Consider the following 24350-nt stretch of genomic DNA (forward strand, 5'->3'; position numbering starts at 1 on the left):
ATAACATAATAAGTTTAACATGTAGAACATATCTAAAGGAACACTACTATAACCCTTTCTCTGTCGTGGAAGACTTGCATGTCTTGAACTACTATGCTTGTGATTTTCAACACTGAAGGACCAGCAAGTCCTGATTTCTATAATTTAAACTGACAGAGTCGTTAAATAACACATATTCAAATTTCTTACAGACATATAGTGTATTTTACATGCATTATATAAAGGCCTGGATATACTATAAATACGCTTCTAAACAATAGGGGATTATTTCCTGGCAAGTTTTCTTCAACTCGCATGTCAATTATGTCATACCAAATTGGATGTATGTGACTATGAATATCAAAGCTTGGTTTTATGTTGTATTGTTATGACAATAGTGTACGAGTTGAGATTTCAACAAATAAGCCAAAAACATGAACCAGTTAAAAAACCTGCTACTAAGCTTGAATAATTAACTGCTGGCAATCAATGTCACATGACATTCAATTTCTGAAATGGGTGCGTCATCTAATTTTTACAAACATTTACACAATTCCTAATGCGTTTCTCGTTGTCACATAGCGAATTAAACATGGAATAACAATTATATTTGTGTAGTAACATTATCTTTTGAAGTAAAATTATATTTTAGTAGTAACATAGGAATACATGCTTATTGTTTACCGTAGCGAGCGCATGGCTTATTGAGATTAGTGTTATTAGCTTGTAAATAAACTATGAAGGTTTCTGTAAACATAGGCTATGTAAGTGATTAAACAACACTCGTTAGCATAGCCATGCCTCCAGTAAACTATTGCTTGGAGTGACTGAATATAAGACCCAACCGTATTGAACTCAACAGTATATTTTTTTTTTTTTTTATAAATGCATGTTTTTTCAACTACTAGTATGATGTTAGACAGTTAGCAGCCAAAAACAGTAACAAATCTGAAAAAATCAAATTTAAAGCAATCTTCCCAGTGAAATTAATGGAAAGTCGAACATAACAATACAATTTGAAAAAAAAATGCATTGCTTGAAAACAGGTGTGGTTTACAGTTGATGTCAGCACAGGGCTGTATAAAAAAAGATGCGAGTCCCCCCCCCAACGCCCTCTATAGTTCAATTTTCTATCTCAATTACGCATTTTAATTTGACTATACTGTAAAACAATGCCCATTTTTCAATGTGCTAGATAGACATTTAATCAAGTGTTCTCAATTCATACAATAACACACATTTTTTTAGGTGTGTGACGATGCTATCATCATACGTAGTGGAAACGGAGCAGTGTGTGATAGATGTTGGTACGAGAAGCTTATCAACATGACCTACTGTCCAAAGACGAAAGTCTTATGCTTATGGAGAAAGGTACTTCAAGAAACAAGGCTTGATAAATTCTACACCAAAAAAGTAAGCTAACATACATATTGTACTTTTTAGTCCCCGTTCGGACGTAGTCCGAAAACGGGGACTTATGTTTTTCCCTGTGTGCGTCCGTCCGTGATCACCTGTATCTCGAACATGCATGGACCGATTAAGTTCAAACTTCACTCATACATCACACATTATATGGGACATATACACATGCATTTTTTTCATGATCCGATTAACGATAGCCGAATAGCGGCCATTTTAAGGCCGAAAATGCATCAAAATCGCACATTTTCACCATTCCGGACCCGGATCTCAGTTATGCATGGACGGATTTTGTTCAAATTTGGTACATACATTAAACATAATAGGACCTTGATGCACGTTATTTTTTTTTTTCCGGATCATGTTCGAAATGGCCGACTGGCGGCCATTTTGTTTTAAAGAATTCAGTTCTGGATCCGTATCCGAGACATGTCTGGATTGATCAAGTTCAAACTTCACACACACAAGTTACATCATGTCACAAATATGTATGTGCATTTGTTTCATGATCTCATTAACGATAGCCAAATGGAGCGCTTTAAGGCCGAAAATGCATTGAAATCGCACATTTTCACCATTCCGGACCCGGATCTCAGTTATGCATGGACGGATTTTGTTCAAATTTGGTACATACATTAAACATAATAGGACCTTAATGCACGTCTTTTTTTTTTCCCGGATCAAGTTCGAAATGGCCGAGTGGCGGCCATTTTGTTAAAGAATTCAGTTCTGGATCCGTATCCAAGACATGTCTGGATTGATCAAGTTCAAACTTCACACACACATGGTACATCATGTCACAAATAGATATGTGCATTTGTTTCATGATCCGCTTAACAATAGATGAATGATGGCCATTTTAAGGCCGAAAATGCATCAAAATCACGTATTTTCACAATTCCGGAACCGGATCTCAGTCATGCATGGATGGATTTTGTTCAGATTTAGTACAATGTGTTGTACATATGCAGGTGCATTTCGGTCATGATCTGCTTTGAATGTATATGTCACTCAAATATGAACGGAACGGGGACGTGTCATTGACAATGACTTGTTAGATAATGGTTGTGTTGACTTCAAGAAACAACCTGTTAGACGTATAGCTGATGGAAGATAGATATTTCAAGATTTTCTCCTTAATAACCCCTGTGTTTATACTTTCTTTTAGTGTCGTGAATTATACTATTGTGTTAAGGAAAGCATGGAGAAGGCAGCTCTACGGCAGAATGGTCTTGCTGGGGGTAAGTCTCTGATGCAGTTAATTCCCTGTTCAAGTCTGGTGACATACATGTCATGAATAAACCTGCCAGACTGCTGCCCTCTGTGACTGCTTAAAGTACATTTCACACCACCAGTCACTGAATTGAGCCTAGCATAGCCTAAACCACTGGGATTAAATAAAGATGACTAGTGTGAAATTCATGAAGACTGGGACTATCATTTCAGTGAATCTGCTTCACAGAATCCACAACAAATACATCCATGACAAGTTATTTACCAGGTCCACAGTCGAAATTGAATTTCTTTTTTCATGTATTTTGCATTGTACTGATCAAGCTCCAAATATACCCGTTTTCTAATAAGACTTCTATGACATCAAAATGACAGACTGGTGTAAGAATGTCATTAATCATTCAACGCTAATTGGACATTGCACACTAGATCATATTTAAGTAGCATAATGCATAAATACCATACCTGGAAGACTATTGCACTGATGTAATAAAGTTGCAGGGGGATCTGACATTTCTGATGGCTTTCTTGTTTTAGGTATACATCTTTGTTTTGTTTTTTCTGATCTTTTAAGAGTTGTTACATAATTGGTTGTGGTTGATCTGTCTAGGTAATGAACTTGGCGGGGAATTCCCTATCCAGGACGTCAAGACTGGAGAGGGTGGTTTATTACAAGTCACACTGGAAGGAATTGGTCTGAAATTTGCACATACCAAGGTAAGTCCAAAGATTTTCTGAAAAAAACAGCAGTGCAACATCACTATGTTGAATAAGAATATAAATATAAAATAGTTTATCTAATATCTTTATCAAGTTGATTTTCTGCAAAAAAGGTAGTTAATACGGTAAACAAAAACATTTTGTGCGCAAGCATAGTGATGTTCAACACTGTAGTTTTAACTGCACCATGTTTTTTTGACTGCAGTAGTGTTTGAGACGTAGTAGTTGGTGATATGCATGTTATCGTCTGTATGAATGATGTTTAATGTCCATGCATTATGTTGATGGACTGTTTTTTTCCTTTGTTAGCCACGAATGCCACAATGTGTGTCTGTGGATACTGATCTTGACATTTCACAGTGCTTGTACAATGTCATATGCATTGAGTTGCCTGCTTATATCACTGCCATATATGGGCAAGCCATCAAATTTACATCACTGCCATATATGGGCAAGCCATCTAATTTACATCACTGCCATATATGGGCAAGCCATCTAATTTACATCACTGCCATATATGGGCAAGCCATCTAATTTACATCACTGCCATATATGGGCAAGCCATCTAATTTACATCACTGCCATATATAGGCAAGCCATCTAATTTACATCACTGCCATATATGGGCAAGCCATCTAATTTACATCACTGCCGTTTATAGACAAGCCATATATGGGCAAATGATCTCCTAATTTGAGTATAACAGCTTCTCCAAATATGGTGTCTGGATTTATTCTTGCATATTACATAAGAAGGCAGTATTTAGGGACAGGGGATGTTATGTTTATAGTGTTTGTATTGTAGTTTTTTCATGTTGCTTGTTGTTTGGTATATTGTCTAGATAGTGTTTTAAGTATCTCCACCAATACTCAGTTGCCAACTTTGTTCGTATTTTTCATCTTTTGTTGATTTAATTTCAGGTTGTTATTTTGTTAACCTCATATCCAACAAAATGTGACATCTTATTTCCAATCCATCTGTCCTGTCTTTGTCTATTACACTTGTATGTATCGTGTTGTATGATGTGTATGGAGTCCTTGTTATGTGAAAAGAAAAAAAGGAATCTGTCGAAATCTATTTTCACACAAATTTTTAGTATAACTATACTTTTGGAAAGGTCAATTTACTTTTGAATGTCATATCATTGAAAAGTTCATATAACCATATGTTGTCATCGATAGCATATTCTTCCTGTTTGTTGTGAAACGAACAATTGGACACAGGTCATCAGATTGTTTTTGATGTGTCTAAAAAATTTTTAAAAAGTGGATTTTGTGATGTTTTTCTGTCGAACCCAGTCTTGTCTGGATGTACTAATAATTACTAGTCATTATCGGTAATCAACTAATAACGTCATTTCTCGTTACAAACCAAATGGCCACAAAAAAATAGTAATTGTGTTAAAGTTTTAAACATCTGATCAATTAACTGTTTAAAATTATATTATTTTAAATTCAAATTATCAATACAGCACTTTAAAATTATAATTTTGTCAACATTTTGTTTTTAGCTTTTGACATTTCGAGTAATATGTGAGTCAAAGCTGAACATGTCAGCTTTTGAGCAATATAATGTACAAACAATGTAACTAAGAATGCAAATAAATCAGCTACATTTTTGTCATCTGCAACAAATATCTTGTGTGGTGTCATGAAAATTGGCTGAACATTTGATAATCATTTGATAATAACATTTGATAATCACAATATCTTGTTACATAGTTGTCTAATTTGTGGTGAAAAATCATTTCTATGATAGTGTATCGTTACGTGTCTGTTAGTGTGAATTGATCTTTTCTGTCGTCTCGGTGTAAATCTTCTGTGTATATGTTGACTGAGTGACTTTGCTCAACAAGTACATCTTAATTTTTCTCTTTTTTTCGCTGCTATGCTGGGGCATGCATGATTGAACACTTTATTTCACCTATCACAACACAGCCGAGAGTAAGTCCAGTAACCAGATATTCCAAATATAATTGATGTACTAACCTTAGTTTAATGTCAACAATTATGCTGTATCCAGGATGGTTACCATGGCCACACACATCTCTCCTATTAACACATTCTGAACACCCACAGCACTCTTCATCTGTACTCAGTGTTTGAAAGCCAAGTTTTACACTTATAGAATTCGCTGTGTAAAACTTGGCTTCACCCTTTCAGTTGTTCCATGCGACCTTTCTCGTTGTTATCCCCTAATAGGCGATGTCACCTAGGAAATCCAAGGCGCCGTCAGCTAAACTAAGCAACTACTTTAATAGGGTCTCGTGTTCAGTGCTCTAGCAGTGGTTTCCGTAGTAACTCAAATGGGGGCAGGCTTGAACATGGTGTTGCCCAGATCTCATTAGCTGTGCTGTTTTGTTGCCATGACAGTCAACCTTTCACCTATGACCTTTCCCAAAGGTGTAGCAGTAGTTTTTGTTTTTTTTTTAACTTCAATTTCTTTTTTCGTACTTAATCCTCCGAGTTTGCAACTGTCAACTTTAGAATAACTTTATTTACTGGCTCTGGTTCCAGTTGAATTATTCGCTTGTTTTTCAGATTATTCTAATAACATGCGCATGTGTGTTTATTTTCATGGCTTGTTTGTTTGTTTGTTTCTTCATATCAATAGTTAAACTGTCTCTGGATACATCTTCTTCTAGTGCCCACCAATTATAATTGGTCAGCATACAGGCCATTCACTTTCATACCTGCCTGCCTGCCTGCCTGTCATATCTATTATATCACTTAATCCAGCATTCAACATTTTGAACTTAAAAGACTGAAAAAAAAACAAATTTATTCATTCAAACTCTCGGACAATTTTGTATTCATTGATTAGTATTCAATTATGTGTGTGTTAGGATTTTTTTTTATTTCTCGTGTTATTAGAAAAATGTAAACAAAAAATAACCACACAGGTAAAAAAAAAAATACTGATATTCAAGAGAGCGAGGCTGAGCTAGCTAATGTGTTAGATGATCATCAGACTTGAATGTAGCATGTGCTTGCATCATATTTTTGCATAGATTCACAGAAAAGATTAAAGTTGTAATACCGTAGTACTTGTGTTGTTGTTTATGCGCATGTTTTCTTTGCGCTTTTCATCTTCACTCCTTTTCTGTCTTTATTCTCAGTTCCATTGAGGTCTGTCTCAAAATAATTCACCAGTTTCAGCTTCTTTATCAATTATTATTTAATATTCTGATACCCTCATTTCTCACTTTTTTTTTTTTTTTCTACCATGGCACAGAATTTGTGATTTGCACTCAGTCTATTTTTACTAAAATACAACATGCCTCACTTTATATATCTGTATATATGGATTTTTTTCTTCAAAATTACTTTTTTTTTAAACTAAAAAAAAAATGTTATTTGGTTATACCACTTTGAGGAGGGGTCATACCTATCCCATTATTAGCTGAACGCATTTTCTGTGCCTAGCGCCCTCTCTAGACCAATTTGAGATGGTCCTCAATTGTGCTGAGTCTACCGTTTTGCAGCCAAATGTTGGTATATTAAAAAAAAATGTTAGTTTCTCGTTGCTGCCTACCCAACTGGGAGAAGTTCCTCTTACTAATCTGTTTTCTTCTCATTTCCCATCATGCACTGCTGTGGTGAAGGAATTTGAGGTACTACAACTTGGCATGTTTATGGTGTCTAATATAGTACTATTAGATAAAAGTCATCCGTGAAATTGTATATTTTGTGAGTCATGTCCGTGGACTGTGTGGATTTTTGAGGACCATCTGAAATGCTTGACGCTTGCATTTGCCGACTTTCTACGTTTCATTTGATTTTTGGAGAATGTTTTGCTATAATCTGGCAGCCACCATGCTTGAGATCTACTCCTGGCCATTATTATTATAAACGAGAATATCTTGAAATGAAATAATAAAATTATTGGATAATTTTACAAACAATGACAGCAAAATCTTGAAGGAAATGCAAATGTCAGTGAGATTAGGATTTCAGTAATGATGTAGTGATTGCATGGCATGGTCCATATCTGTTGCTATGACGATATATTGTAGATAATTCTGAGTGTAGATAAATAGATTTGGTAGATGTAAATCTGTGTGTATTATCTGTGACACAGATATAATCTGTTATAGTTATATAGCAATGTATACCGATTGATGGAACCTTTATATATATTGAAGCAGGTTTATTTCCTAAAACACTCTGTAATACACATACAGAAAGAAAATTATCAGTGGTGTGACTACACTAAATGACACACTCAAATGCTAACTGACCATTTTTGAAGATGATGAAAATAACTTGAGATATTTAGAAAATGGACATGGATGATATCAATGTTAATTGTAGACTTGCTTCAATATCCGTGGAAGGAAAACTGAGTGTGCAGGATATCTTGTCATAAAAGTCTCTATTTTTAAGATTTAATTAGAACACAGCAAGTTTACCAAAGTTGATACAGTTATTATAGACATACCTTATTCATTCTATTAAGTGAACTCAATATAGTGCACTTACAAGCCAAATATGTTGTTTATTTGTGCAAAGCAGCAAGTTTGTACATCACTGGTTTTCTAATTTTGGTTTTAACACATCGTCGTCGGGAAGCCTCCACCATTTACAGTGAATACTGTTTTTGCACGAGTGTCTGGGTTGCGTACTTGGAATAAACATAAAAAATAAACAAGTTTGTTCCAACCCGAGGGTTTCATTTCTTTATGAATATGCATGAGTTTAAATACTATACAATAAAGTCGCTTCATTGTGATGTATTTTCATGAGAGCTCACTGCTTCACTGAAGTATATTGTTAAATAAACTGTGTGTGATCTATAGTGAGGTCACAGCTACATTGTAGCAAAACACTGCTATGCAATATATGTTCTTGTGATCGCACAATCCTTGCTGAAGTGTCTTGTTACATGTACTCACCGCACCATTATCGTAAAATATTTGCTTGTGATTGCACAAACTTTGCTGAAGTATCTTGTTACATTAGCTCAGTTATACACAGCCACATGAGGACAGTACTACATGGTAGCGAAAAAAGCCGCATTTCTCTCAGTCTTGTTTTCTATATACAATGAGTACTATGGTATGTACTTTCTATGTTGTCACGTTATATTTCTCCCAACAATCAGCCTTGTTATTGGGATTATAAATGAGCATACGAGGCAAATGCCGTGCACATCATTCAGGTTTCGGGTATTTAACATTTTGGCATGTGTCTTCCTCTCATTCACCACATGCCACATTGGCGATTTGTTCCCGCTTGATTCCTTTTTTCCATTCTGTGCACATTGATTCATGACGCAGGACAAGGAACTACACTGTATCTGGGTGTAACTTTCCACCTGGCCATCAAGTGCGATTATGTTCCTGATCACAAGGTACATTTCAAGGTGGCCATTTGTCAGAATCCTCCATACATACATGCAGGGAAACCATGCATCAGTTCTTGCAGCAATGGTATTGGTGCAGTATAGGTGGTGTAATAAGAATCCAACATGATGTGGTGTCCAAGACCTAGAAATAATACCATCACTCCATTTACCACTTTCTCAAGCTGATTGCCCAAAAATAGCATAATAATCATAGAGATTCATCATTGAACACATACCTTGATGCTGGCTTGCTGAGCGTGTTTACAAAAATTTCATGTGAATATGAGATGTTTTTGATCCCTTCTTTGAAAGGAATTACCTCCTTATTGATGGACAACTCACAAGTCGGGTTGCACATTTTCCGAAGTGGGAAGTTTCAACATTTCATCTTCCTTCTCTCTGGTTTGCATATGGATTTCCTGGCATTCACAAACGCAACATATTGTAACAAATGGCAAATACATGTACAACAACAGACCTCTGCCAATGTTTTTCTCACATCTACTGATTTACGACTTGTATGAAATGGCGTCCGACGGCGATGTGTTAATAAATATCTAGCATTCCATTCCAATTAAACTAAATGTGGAAACCGTGAATTCTAATTAAATATACATTTTTAATATAATTATAATTATATATATAAACTGTCATGATTTCTGTAAGTGCATGCATTACTGGTAGAAGCAATTTCTATCTTCGTGTGCTTTGAATACACAAATTATCATTTGATATTGTTACTGTGTAACAACATGAATAAAACTTTCCGGCCACATCTCTATTACATGCGTGTACTGACAATGCACCAGGATATTTTGAATTTAAAATATAACTTGCAATTAATAAATTATTGAATAAAAGCCGGCATCCGCACAGAAACAGTACTTTTATTTCTTGTATTAAATAAAACAAATTGTAAGTCTCCTTATTGTGATTTCTACTTGTAATTGAACAGTAATTTTAAATGTGTAAACACTTCTGAACTATTTTTATAGCATCTGAGTTTGTTTTTGCAACCCAGATTTCCAGTAAAATGGTTCAAGCTATGATTTCTGTAACTGTCCAGGTATGTACGACCTAAAAATAGTGCCGTATGCGAGTACCAAGTTGCGAGTCGCAAGTAGCAAAATATGCCATATGCTAGTGGTAAAAACGGCATATGCGAGTGGTAAAATGTATCGTTTGCTAGTAGCAAAAAAGCCCTATGCGAGGGGTAATACAAAGGCTTGTAGCGTTTGCTTATAATATAACGACGTACGTTCAATTGTGTTTTATCACAGTAAAATCAAATATTTACCATGGTTATGAAATGATGTGTACTTGGTTGGTTAAGATTGGCAAGATGCTGTTAAGGTTTTTACTTTTAATAGGGGTGATTCATATATAAAAATAATGGTAGAAAATAGGTGTCGTGCGATCTAGCCTAGGTGTCAACCGGCGCACGCCGCCCTGTACTCAACATTACAGTCGACTAGTGTACGCGGATTACATTGCGAAGGTCGCAAATAAAAGCAGCTTTAACTACTATTTCCAGTGCTTTTTGTTTATTATTCATTTAAGAGTTTATATCAAAAAGTTTGTTCAGTCGTTTGCATAGAATCGATGTTTGCTCTTCACGAAATTGCACAGGAAACGTGAAAGCACAATAATTTAATAAACGACCATGACCAGCCAGCACACTCCGCATAACATGTGAAAATTGTTTTTTTCTTTCGGTAAAATTTATAGTATGAATCCGTGGTCAGCGATTAAAGAATTATAAAAATATAATTGTAGTTAGTAACGGGTGCATGTTCACCGAAGCATGGAGCTAAACTATTTTAGCTCCATGACCTAAGGGTCACAGAATTCTTGTGTCACGCGCCGCCGTTTAAATGAAGACAATGGCAGGTTTCAAAAGTAGTCACACCTCGGAGAGGTGTTAAATTTGGTGTGGGGCATTATTGAGATATAAATAACATGGTAAATACAACACTGCATGATCTAAGCACACAATTCCATAATACATAGTATCTAATAAAGAAATCAAGTGCATGTTGAGTGATAAGTCCGCATGTTTACGAGACGTCCCTCACACATGGAATGTATTTACACGCAACCCGGATCAAATTTGAATTGAAACAAAGAAGCGTCTGCCGTTGCTTGGTCAGGACTCAGACTAGTCTGAGGTCAGGATAGAGAGACACTTTTCATGAGTAAATGCTAGTAGAAGACTTAGCCTCAATGCTCCAAATACTTCGACCTAACCACTTTATTTGTACAAGTAGAAAAAGTGTTATGTTTCGTTGAAACATAGACCTTAGAAAAGATAATAACAATAAAAAAATTTACACGAAGGCAATAAAGTTATTATTATTACTACATGCCCGGGACTTCACGTTCAAGTATCAAACTTTCCAATACAAAACATGATTAGTATCAGCAATAATTTCTAGTACTGCCTGGATAATTGCGTATTATTAGTTGACATTTTTCTTGTAGTGTTTTTCGTCAATGTATTAAATATAAGTGCGTTGGGAAATAGCATAATTATATTGCGTGAATGAAAGAGGCTGGTGATACTGTGTCACAACGCAGTTGAATGCGTTCTATTTATTTCCCAACGCGCGTGGTCGGCGCCTCTGATTGAGTTTATTTTGTATTTTTATTTTCGAAATGTATCACTAGCTGCGTTTCTTGTTGTTACGTCTCGCAAATGTCCAAGATCCAAGTAGTCTGGTTGAAACGTGCGTTCCCATTGGTCAACAGAATCAACAGTTTATAGGAGGATTTAGCTGAGGGCCTGTACTTCATTACAAAGCTGTTGAAATACCACGAAATTGTCATCACGCGTTATTCCTAATCAGCAAAACAGCGAGTTTGTTGTCCATGTCTTGTCTGAGACAAAATTGCTTTGAAACCAGCCATTGTTTCCATTGGCTCGCGTGTGACTCTGTTCAGCGAGTCTACTTGTACTGATGATAACTGTACTTCTATGATTATTTCAATGCTAACATGTCCATGCTTATTTTAACGAAACATAACACTTTTTCTACTTGTACAAATAAAGTGGTTAGGTCGAAGCATGGAACTATAGTTTATAGTTCCATGGTCGAAGTATTTGGGGCATTGAGGCTAAATCTTCTACTGGCATTTACCCATGAAAACTGCCTTTCTATCCTGACCAAGCAACGGCAGACGCTTCTTTGTTTCAATTTGTTTCAATTCAAATTTGATCCGGGTTGCGTGTAAATACATTCCACGTGTGATGGACTCTCGTAAAGGTTTATAGTTCCATGGTTAATGTAACATTTGGGTTGTGGCAAATTTAACATCTCTCCGAGGTGTGACTACTTTTGAAACCTGCCATTGTCTTCAATTAAACGGCGGCGCGTGACACAAGAATTCTGTGACCCTTCGGTGAACATGCACCCGTTTTTACTAACTACAATTATAATTCTATGATTCTTTAACCGCTGACCACGGGTTCATACTAATTTTACCGAAAGAAAAAACAATTTTCACATGTTATGCGGAGTGTGCTGGCTGGTCATGGCCGTTTATTAAATTATTGTTCTTTCACGTTTCCTGTGCAATTTCGTGAAGAGCAAACATCGATTCCATGCAAACGACTGAACGAACTTTTTGATACAGCATCATGCCAATCTTAACCAACCATGTACACATCATTTCAAAATCATGGTAAATATTTGATTTTACTGTGATAAAACACAATTGAACGTACGTTGTTATATTATAAGCAAACGTTACAAGCCTTTGTATTACCCCTCGCATAGGGCTTTTTTGCTACTAGCAAACGATACATTTTACCACTCGCATATGCCGTTTTTACCACTAGCATATGGCATATTTTGCTACTTGCGACTCGCAACTTGGTACTCGCATACGGCACTATTTCTAGGTCGTACATACCTCAACTGTCAGTTGAACTGTTTTACTGTGAAGTTGTATTAATCAAAATGTTTATTGTTTCAGGCACTGATGGTTGTTGAGGAAAAAAAAGTGTCATTCATTTAGTCTTTGATTCTTATTCTCTTTCTTCTTTATTTTCAGCAATTTATTGAACTTAAAGATATCAAGAAATGCCACACTAAGAAAGATGTTTTCATAATTCATGAATATAGTAAGTAGATCACTTCCACAGCCAGTACATAATGTACTTTTATATGCTGAGAAACACATTGTCTTTACACCCCACACTCTTATATACCAGGTCAACCCCACATATACATTCCAGACACCTGTCTCCTCCACCAAGTCATCAGTCCCACATATACATCTTAGACACCTGCACCAGGTCAACCCCACTTATCCAGACATCCAACATAGCTGTCTCCTGCACCCGGCCAATCCCACAGCAGTTGTCTTCTATTCCGGGTCAACCCCACTTACCCAGACATCCCACATAGCTGTCTCCCTCACCCGGCCAATCCCACAGCAGTTGTCTTCTATTCCGGGTCAACCCCACTTACCCAGACATCCCACATAGCTGTCTCCCTCACCCGGCCAATCCCACAGCAGTTGTCTTCTATTCCGGGTCAACCCCACTTACCCTGACATCCAACATAGCTGTCTCCCTCACCCGGCCAATCCCACAGCAGTTGTCTTCTATTCCGGGTCAACCCCACTTACCCAGACATCCCACATAGCTGTCTCCCTCACCCGGCCAATCCCACAGCAGTTGTCTTCTATTCCGGGTCAACCCCACTTACCCAGACATCACACATAGCTGTCTCCCTCACCCGGCCAATCCCACAGCAGTTGTCTTCTATTCCGGGTCAATCCCACTTACCCAGACATCCCACATAGCTGTCTCCCTCACCCGGCCAATCCCACAGCAGTTGTCTTCTATTCCGGGTCAACCCCACTTACCCTGACATCACACATAGCTGTCTCCCTCACCCGGCCAATCCCACAGCAGTTGTCTTCTATTCCGGGTCAACCCCACTTACCCAGACATCCCACATAGCTGTCTCCCTCACCCGGCCAATCCCACAGCAGTTGTCTTCTATTCCGGGTCAACCCCACTTACCCAGACATCCCACATAGCTGTCTCCCTCACCCGGCCAATCCCACAGCAGTTGTCTTCTATACTGGGTCAACCCCACTTACCCAGACATCCCACATAGCTGTCTCCCTCACCCGGCCAATCCCACAGCAGTTGTCTTCTATTCCGGGTCAACCCCACTTACCCAGACATCACACATAGCTGTCTCCCTCACCGGCCAATCCCACAGCAGTTGTCTTCTATTCCGGGTCAACCCCACTTACCCTGACATCACACATAGCTGTCTCCCTCACCCGGCCAATCCCACAGCAGTTGTCTTCTATTCCGGGTCAACCCCACTTACCCAGACATCACACATAGCTGTCTCCCTCACCCGGCCAATCCCACAGCAGTTGTCTTCTATTCCGGGTCAACCCCACTTACCCAGACATCCCACATAGCTGTCTCCCTCACCCGGCCAATCCCACAGCAGTTGTCTTCTATTCCGGGTCAACCCCACTTACCCTGACATCACACATAGCTGTCTCCCTCACCCGGCCAATCCCACAGCAGTTGTCTTCTATTCCGGGTCAACCCCACTTACCCTGACATCACACATAGCTGTCTCCCTCACCCGGCCAATCCCACAGCAATTGTCTTCTATTCCGGGTCAACCCCACTTACCCAGACATCCCACATAGCTGTCTCCCTCACCCGGCCAATCCCACAGCAGTTGTCTTCTATTCCGGGTCAACCCCACTTACCCTGACATCACACATAGCTGTCTCCCTCACCCGGCCAATCCCACAGCAGTTGTCTTCTATTCCGGGTCAACCCCACTTACCCAGACATCACACATAGCTGTCTCCTGCACCCGGCCAATCCCACAGCAGTTGTCTTCTATACTGGGTCAACCCCACTTACCCAGACATCACACAAAGCTGTCTCCTGCACCCGGCTAATTCCACAGCAGTTGTCTTCTATACTGGGTCAACCCCACTTACCCAGACATCACACATAGCTGTCTCCTGCACCCGGCTAATTCTACAGCAATTGTCTTTTATACCAGGTCAACCCCACTTACCCAGGCATCCAACATAGCTGTCTCCTGCACCCGGCCAATCCCACAGCAGTTGTCTTTTATACCAGGTCAACCCTACTTACCCAGGCATCCCACCCATCGTCTCGTATACATAGTCATCAGCTTCCACACCAATAGTCTTCTATCCTGCGTCATTCCTACATAACCCAGACATCTCACAAAGCTGTCTCCTGCACCCAGTAAGACCAACGTACAACAGTATAATCTACCGTACTTCCTCAAGGGTATAAGCCCTGGGGCCTGAACATGTAAAATCGGAAAAAATAAGGAGTGGGCTTATACTCGAGGACTACCTTAGAAAAAATAATTTTTTGGTGCGTTTAAAACTGTAACCATCTTTCCAGCCTCAAAACATTATCCAAATTCCATTTTTCGTTCACAGCGCCGGTCTCGGGGGGGAATATTGCGTCTTTTTGAGAAAACAAAAATGTGAAATGAACCGTCGTTGATTTCAACGACGCTTTTTAAAATGAAGAAACAAATATGAACAAAAAACAAAAATTTTATTACAATACGGTTCACATACCGTCTGAATTTACGGTGCAAAAATGGTCTGTGGGAAAACGGTCGAAGGCAAGATCGTACGCAAACTCTCGATACAAAGCTATTTCCGCCATGGTTTCATCGTAATTTGAACAAGTCACGTTTTTCGTTAACCAATGAAAATGCTCTGTCATACAGTCGAAGTTTTCCGATTATTGACAAAGTATTTTTATCAACGCAATGCAGTAGTGTATTACCGCGATGTTAAAATGCGATCTGTTAACACTGATTTCAACAAAAAACGGCTACCTTTTTTGCTATAAGCTGTTGATTCACAATTTTCGAAAGGTTAACTGAGGGTGAGGGAAGTATTTAAACCTTTCACGGCCGCCAACAAGTCGTGTCGAACATAGTTTGCTCTTTCACACCCCATTCACGATAGTCTCAATGGACAAGATTATTCGGAAAGGTAACACGATGATAGTGACTAGGTTTCACGACTTGACGATCACATTTTTGCCGTTTGGAAAACTACTACTCAAAAGAAATATGGATTATTTCAGTATTGCAACATCGGGGTTCATCCCGAGTAAATAACAGAATAGAGAACGTGCGAACTATGTGACGTTCGCCCGCCGTGCACTCTGAAATTTATGCGAATTTTCTCGTAAAAGCTGGAACCAAACTACCGTACCAATCATGATTTTTATGCAATGAAATGCACTTTTTACACGCATATTTTAATAAATGTCGTCTACGCCCGGTAAAAACACCCTGGGCTTTTACTCGGGGATGCCCTCAACTGGTTAAATGCCCAAAACAGAGGGGTGGGCTTATACTCGAGGAGGGGTTTATACTCGGGGAAGTACGGTATAATACTTGTTGTTTATACCATACATGTACTTAAACAAACTAAATTGACATGTTCAATCTTTTCATGTACAAATAATCTTTTGTATTCAATGGGAATTCATTTTTGACTCCCATGTGCGAAGCACAAAATGGGAGTCTTTGCAGTTAGTGTGTCTGTATGTGTGTGTGTGTGTGTGTGTGTGTATGTGTGTGTGTATGTGTGTCCGACTGTTCCACTGCTATCTCAAGAACCATACATCGGTTTTTGATGAAACTTGGTGCATAGATGCTCTGGGCCAATGCGCAGATTTGATTAGGTTTTGGTAAAAATCCATGCTCGTTAATTACCTAATTTGCATGATAATTAGCTAATTTTTAGCTGTTCTATGACTGTTCCACTGATATCTAAAGAACCACTCATTGGATTTTGATGAAACTTGGTACATAGATGCTCTGAACATATGCGCAGATTTGATTAGTTTTTGGTAAAAATCCGTGCATATTAATTACCTAATTTGCATGATAATTAGCTATTTTTTAGTGGTTCCATGACTGTTCCACTGATATCTAAACAACCACTCATTGGATTTTGATGAAACTTGGTACATAGATTTTCTGAACTAATGCTAGGTTTTGATTAGTTTTTGGTAATAATCCGTGGATACTAATTACCTAATTTGCATAATGATTAGTCAATTTTCGGTTTTTCCACTGATATCTCAAGTACTAATCATCACATTTCAATGAAACTTGGTACATAGATGTCATATGACACTGCACAGACCTGATAGTTTTTATGGTAATATCAGTACATGTAATTACCTAATTTGCATAATTAATTAATTTTCAGCTTTTGATATAAGTAGTGAGCATTACATTTCAATGAAACTTGGTACTTACATACTCAAGGACTATGCAGAGATTGATTGTTTCGGATAAATATTTGTGCATATTAATCACCTAATTTGCATAATTAGTTAATTGATACAGCTTTTCCATGGGTATCTCAAGTACTAATCATTGCATTTCAATGAAACTTGGTTCATAGATCCTTTAGGACTATGCAGAGACCTGATTAGTTTCAGGGTAAATAATTGTGCATATTAATTTCCTAATTTGCATAATTAATTTTAAGCTTTTCTACTGATATCTAAAGTACTAATCATCACATTTCAATGAATCTAAAATTATGCAGAGACCCAATTAGTTTTTGGTAAATATTTGTGCATATTAACCACCTAATTTGCATAATTAACCAATTTCCAACTTTCACACTGATATCTCAGGTACTACCATAAAAACCCTCAAATAAGAGCCACTTTGTAACACTTTCATTTCTGGGTGGTGCTTATTTGAGGTAACATGTTGACAACCCTGTAGCCAGTGGCTCTTAAACCAGGGTCATCAAACTTTTTCATTGTGAAATAGGGAAGGGGATAGGCAAACACACACACAACCAAAACAGACAAGTAATTATTAATGATGTATCATTGCAATTAATTTATTCTGTAAAAATACTGTTATGGGAATAACAAATGTCAAATAAATACGACGATTCGACGTTTCATCGACAATGTGTAGCAATGCCTGAAGTCACGTTTCACTGACAATGCGTAGCGATGCCTGAAGTCGGATTTTGTAGCACTCTCAGTGTCTGACCCAACACTCAAATCACTTGTACAATTGTTTACCAAGTTTGGTACGGCAAACTTTTTTCTTGAAAACTGGGAATAACTTGCGTGGCTGTGGCTGGCGTGGTGGTTGATTTGGTGACAATATAAAATAGTTTCGGATAGAATTGATCTGATCAGCAGCGACAGGAGAGGACATACTTGCAAAGGAAGCATGGAACGAATGATAAAAATGATGCCCAATCACTTGTATTTATGGCAAAAACAATAAATAAAAACACGTTTTTCTATAGATTTGTACAGCTTGGGTACTTGGGCATTGTTTTAATTGCGCTAGACGTCTGACAGTACAGCTTTGGTTTATATTTCCTGTTTCATAATCAAGCCAGCTTATAATGATATTCACGTACTTCACAGTCCACGCAAACAGGGTCAAACTATAGCCCCACCCCTATATAACCAAATACGAAACGATACCGAGAAAGTAACAATTACATGTATTAAAAATAATTTCCTGTGACCAATCGGAGAGACGAAATCATTCACGAAAGCCCAGGCCTGTTACAAGGCATTTTCTGATTGGTACAAGTTCAGATTATTTTCAATTCTCACAAATAGCTAATTTAAATATTTGGGTCAGGCGGGTCACGTAGACTTCACTTTGCTGTAAGACAAGTTGATCGCACAAGTTTGTGGAACTAATCCATTCGACTTCAATTTTGATTATTTTCGGCAAGAGAGTCCTCTCCAAACTAATGCCAGTTATTTTGTTACTTCCCTGAACATTTTGTCTCGAATCATCCAAAAACGAACGTCTCAAATAAAATGCAAAAAATAACCCAAATTCACGATCAGCGAGAGTGGGCTGCGTAATCATTACATTCTCACAGTCGGAGCTACGTCACGATCCCTCAAACGTTGCCAGGACCGGATTAACACCTCTGTTTTCCCCCACGCTAACCAAATTCCCCCCACGCTAAGGAAAAAATCTTTTGTTTTCTGCTGACTTCCTGTTCCGGTCCGTCTGTGAGAATGTATTTTCGATACCTCCGATTTTCCGATAAAGGCGTTCTAAAATCGTGACGTTCTTTACTTGGTTATAAAGACAACATTGACAATGAATATCTCAACGTGTCCTTCGGTGTTTCGGCAAAAAACATACTAGTAGTTACTACTGAATAGTTTGTGAATTGGTCGATTGTGTGTCAGAAATATAAAATGGACAAGTTGACAGTCACATTCACGCTCTCAGTGCATTTCTTTCGTCTATCATTCTTCCGTTCTCAATTACACAGGACATCAGGCAAGTTATGGGGATAATCTTTATTTGTCTCACACCTTCTGTGGGGCAATAAACAATGCAGGTGGAAGTGAGGCATGACAAGCTCGGTGTCTGCCTGATTGTAAACAACCGGGCGGCTGGCGCTTATTTCAGGGTTCTTATTGACAAAACCACTCAACTCTTGGTGGCTCTTAATGGAGGGTCAAATGTAACAAATTTTCACTGAGTGGCTCTTAATTGAGGGTGGCGCTTATTTGCGGGTTTTTACGGTAATCATCACATATCAATGAATGTTTATACATGGATGCTGTAGGACAATAGACAGACCTGGATAATTGTGGGTTAAAATCTGTACATATTAATTACCCAATTTTCATAATTAACCAATTTTAAGCTTTCACACTGATATCTAAAGTACTAATTTCCATTTTAATGAAACTTAGTACAAAGATGCTCTAGGACAATGTACAAACCTAATTAGTTTGGGGTAAAACTCTGTTCATATTATTTCCCCAATTAGCATAATAATTCATAATTTTTTGGTTCTAATCACATTTCAATTAAACTTGGTACATAGAGTTTTTGTTACATTGCGCAGACCTCATTAGTTTTACAATCAAATCTGTTCATGTTAATTTTCTGATTTGCATAATTAGTTTTCAGCTAAGTAATTTCAAATTATATTTAATGTGTCTCCAATACTCTCAGCACATGGGAGTTCTTTCTAAGCTTTCTTTGATTGCAAATGGTGCAAGTGGACTAGGCATTAATTCTAAAAATGTCACCCAGCCAATGGACCCCTCCCACCACATTAATGAAATTGAACTTGATGTCTTGCAGATTCCCAATTGAAAGAGGTTTCAAAGAAACGTTATAAATCTAGTATGGCTAATGAGATCTGCTACGCTGTACTCTGTGTTTTCTCCTATGTCGCCGCTGCTAGAAGTGCCGAAAACAATCGTAAAGAACTTGAGGCCAAGATGGCGATAAAGCGTCATGAATATTTACAGGAACTGTAGAACGCTTAGTTCACGTAGTGTGTATTTCATGGTGAGATGTCTGCGATGCCAAAATATCAGTGATGGTTGCCTTACTATATTGTCTGGGAATATAGAATAGCAGCCTCAGACATCATCATGAAATATGATAATTTATATGGTTGTTATATATATGACATAAAACTGATGTCACTGCAATTTAATGGCGATATTCACAGGGCTTGGAAATCATGAAACCAATGATTCTCTGCAAAAAAAACAAAAAAAAAATTAACTTCACTGCTACAACTAATTTCAATTTCAAACTATTTTCGCAGAATTTTGAAAAATTTGCCTTGCAAAATAAAAGTGGTTCAATCTATTTTGTAACTGTGTAAAATGCATGCCTTTTTGAAAATGATTGTCAGTGATATAGTTAAACATTTAGGAGTAATTTTTTGAGTTTTATGTGTGTACATGTGATATGAACTCAGAATGAATTTTTGTTACTTTTTAACAGTCTCCTCATATTGGGTGCACCCTGACAACACCCATTAGATGTAATCAAAATGTTACCTGGGATAAGTAGTATTATTGGGTACACTTGATTTGTTTGAGTTGGTGCAATCACGTCTAAAATCTCTCCCTTTGTGGCGCCATATTCGCTGGGAAACGGTGTGTCCTTCAGGCCGAGATGACACGCCACTGTTGCAATAAAATTTTGCTGTGTGCTAACTCACTGGCCCAACAGAAATTATGACTTTGAAAAACATCTTCCTATAGTTTTTATTGTAATTTGGTAAAATGAAATTCACATTGATGAACAAAATAAGTATAAAAACAAAGGAAATCAGGGACCACAGCATTTTTGTTTAAAATCACGCAAGACCGACCTCCCCAGCTGTCAACAAGCTAACTCAACTTGATTTTTGGGGGTTCCATTTTGACTGGGTGGGGCACACTGATAGGGAACATGTGACATATGATCAGGACACTCAAATATGTATAGTTTAGCAATATTTACAATGCATGCTATAAAACAATTCATTCCACTGTAATGAACATATATATATGCTAGAAAGAAAGAAAGGTCTTGTATATGTTACCGGTAGATGTATTAATATAGTAAATGGCCTTAAACTGATGTCACACCTGTTATACATAATTTCACATATGTCTTGTGATCAAGCAAACGCTGATGATACTGACAGACTAGAAATATATTGACTCCCTGTTTAGACCAAGATAAGATTTGTTGCGTAACATGAATCCATGTATATTTACACTTCAATATGTGCAATAGTATCAACTCTCATTTCTTTCATTCATTTTTAGACTTGCATTGAGCTATGTCTCAGGTCAATTATATAATGCGTTTACTTTTCACAGTGTCAAGTTTATGTAAAATTGAACGGATTTTCCATGGAAGTTTTATTTATTTCTATTTTTTTTACGTGTTTGAACACATGTTGCTCTTCAAATCTATTTTGACTGTTGAATGCAGTTCTTGTGAAAAAGAAAAATTGATTTCTATACGTGCAACAGGTTGAACTTACAATAGGGCGTGTTCGTGTTAGGTGGGGTGGGGTGCAATAATCTGAATTTTTGAACAGCACCCTCTATAGTTTGTATCAAGAGTTTCCTTTTATGTATCTGGTGAGATCCTGATGCATGTGTTTGCATATGTGAGATAAATTTACATATTCCATTTTTTTTTCAAGCTGGGTATTTTCACTGGCGGGTGAAAATAAAATCCATGAAAAATAGTCTGTGAAAACCATTATGAACAGATTGTTAGTTATAATAAATAAATACACATTTATCTAGAGGTAGACGATAGTATCATACATTCAACTGTGTTTACATTGATGTACAGTCGGTGTATCGGTCATCCTCGCCAAACGATTATAGCAAACCAATAATGTATTATGTATTCAGCATTCCATGCAAAATGTACAGTGTTATTAATTTTTTTATAATATTTTCATAGAGTTGATACAGTGTATGAAATCAGTTTTACGTGGAATGGGCAGTTTAGTGCTGTCAATAGTTAATTTTAAAAGACAGTTTCATAGGATTCGTAGCGGGCCCTACAATGTCAATTACGTGGTTACAGATGACATTGTGCAGTTTTGGTTTAGTTGTATGTTATAGAAATCAACACCAGTTTATTTTAGTCTGGGGGGGAAATGTTAATGAATCGTATGTTGCAAAGATGGGAAAAGTGTAATAGATTGAGGGTGGGGCTGGGTACGGTGTACGGATGGTATTTGTAATTATAGAAAACAAATTTATACCCAAGTGACAATTTAGTGTTTTATAAATATATATATATGAAAAAGTATTTACACTGTTATCATAACAACTAATATAGAAATTGTACATACTATGCATGAGGTATACTTGTATGTGATTGTAGTCTATTATGCAATTAGCTGAATAATATGAATTGTGTGTCGGTGTTTTCATGTCTAATACGTCCTGTACTTAATGATGTAATATATCCTCTGTATTATTTATTCGGTCTGCGCTTTTCTTTGTACTTCATATTTAGAACTAAGGTCATCTTAGCAAGACCACTTAGTTTAGTGGTAATTAACAGTTTGTTTGTATATGATGTTAATAAAGTAAACATGATTACTAAGTGTACTTACTGGTCTATCTCAGTAATTTCCATGGTTACATGTCTACCTATTTTTATGAAATATTTAGTTATAGGGGGTGTATCTCGCATGCATGTTCATTGGCTGAATTTCTATAACTTTCCTGTGATGAAGCACTGATGTGACGTCAAAATATTATAGACTACATCAAATCACTGACTGTGGGTGGCTGTGTAGTCGAGTAACCAATTTTATAATTAATGTTTGCTTTACAGTACTCCTTTCCCCGAAATAAGCCAAATTTCTGAAATGTTTACAAAACCTATCATAATTCTGTTTTGTGAAGTATGATTGGCTGGAAACCGTTTTCCTTAAATTTAATAAGATTATGTTTTGTAATTAACACTAGAAACGTGTGCTATGAGTAAACACTAGGAACACCTGTTTATGCATAGGAACCTAAGTCGGTATGTGTGATCATGTAATGGGTAATTTCCTCGTATTTCAAAAAATATTAATACAATTCAAGTTTCCTGACATTGGTGTGCACTGTGTTTACCTCTGAATAGAATCAACCACATGCCTGAAAAAATGTGATCATTTCTATTTCGGCAAACAATATACATCTATACTGTAATGTTGAAATGTTCAGTATCCATGACGTCCCACAATGTAATTGTTTTTAACATGATTGACACTTGCAGCAATAAGAGTTCTCTAAAGTATGCATTGTGTGATTTCAATTAGATCCGCTTTTGATATATCAGTGTTGTGAAAATTCTGGTAATTCATTACTGGTAATACTCGCGGCGCAACAAAGGCATTCCCTCATCTTTATGAATAATTATAATTTTCACAATTCAAACTGAAATAGGTTCCTATTGACTGAATAACATTGGAATGTTTTTACTGTGCTAGTTGATTCAACTGCTATTGAAATTTATAAAGATGAAGGAATGCCTTTGTTTTGGCAAGAGTACTACTATTTATTTTATACTGTATACATGTAACTTCCTTTGGCAGTTTCCAAATATTTGAGATGGGGGAGGGGCTGTCCATCTCAATCTCTTACTAGCGATGAATACCGCACAGTTAAAACATGGAAGGTACTAACGTTAGTACCTTCCATGGTTAAAACTACTCATTATCTGCAATTTCAACCCTGTTGTTGCTAAAAAAAAACATGTTGCTTCACTTTTTATTTAATTTTTTTTTGTTTTTTTGGGTACTAAAAAAATAATATGACCAGTGCAATTTTTGTTTAGCATTGTCTTTCTTGAATGTGCCAACAATTCCCTGCAACACTTTGTATGCATGTTTTTGACTTTTTCTCTCTGTGTAGCTTACATTTTTTTAAACAAATCTTCGGGTCATCCCAATAATTTCCCACACCAATAATTTCAAAATGTCGACCCCTAACAAGCAAACTGGTTCAAATTAGGATGCTGAATTGTTCGAGTTACGGACATCGAGTTACAAACGTCAAATTACAAAAATGATCACGCCCATATTTTAGAAACCACGCCCACTTTTGCAAAACCACGCCAAAATTGTAACTTGATGTTGGATTAACAGTTAACCGAACTTCGAGTTACGGACAACAGATTTTTGTTTTTGTCATTTTTGTTACTCGATGTCTGTAACAATTCAGCATCTCATCAAATCGACGTATACATCTCAAGTATGTGCATGTTGTGACCAGAATAAACTTTTATAGGAGATATGATTCAAACAAA

General features: G+C 37.2%; 1 protein-coding gene across 8 annotated transcripts in view; it reads left to right on the top strand.

Moving 5' to 3' along the window:
* The window catches only part of LOC100374697 (MAP kinase-activating death domain protein-like), a 59061-nt gene extending 36401 nt beyond the window's left edge, over positions 1 to 22660 (top strand). For 7 of the 8 annotated variants that reach the window (XM_085499839.1, XM_085499833.1, XM_085499834.1 and 4 more), the window contains 5 exons: positions 1228 to 1392; positions 2567 to 2639; positions 3242 to 3348; positions 12751 to 12820; positions 19875 to 22660. In XM_085499839.1, the coding sequence (XP_085355965.1) occupies positions 1228 to 1392; positions 2567 to 2639; positions 3242 to 3348; positions 12751 to 12820; positions 19875 to 20053 (594 nt within the window). In that variant the 3' untranslated portion in view covers positions 20054 to 22660. Of the gene's footprint in view, positions 1 to 1227; positions 1393 to 2566; positions 2640 to 3241; positions 3349 to 5552; positions 5754 to 12750; positions 12821 to 19874 lie in introns of all 8 variants that reach the window. The other variant, XR_014929636.1, reaches the window with a different exon arrangement.
* Positions 22661 to 24350: the final 1690 nt, after the last annotated feature.

The sequence above is a fragment of the Saccoglossus kowalevskii genome, chromosome 1, assembly GCF_978046115.1.
Source record: "Saccoglossus kowalevskii chromosome 1, keSacKowa6.1, whole genome shotgun sequence".
In the NCBI taxonomy this organism is placed as follows: Eukaryota; Metazoa; Hemichordata; class Enteropneusta; family Harrimaniidae; genus Saccoglossus; species Saccoglossus kowalevskii.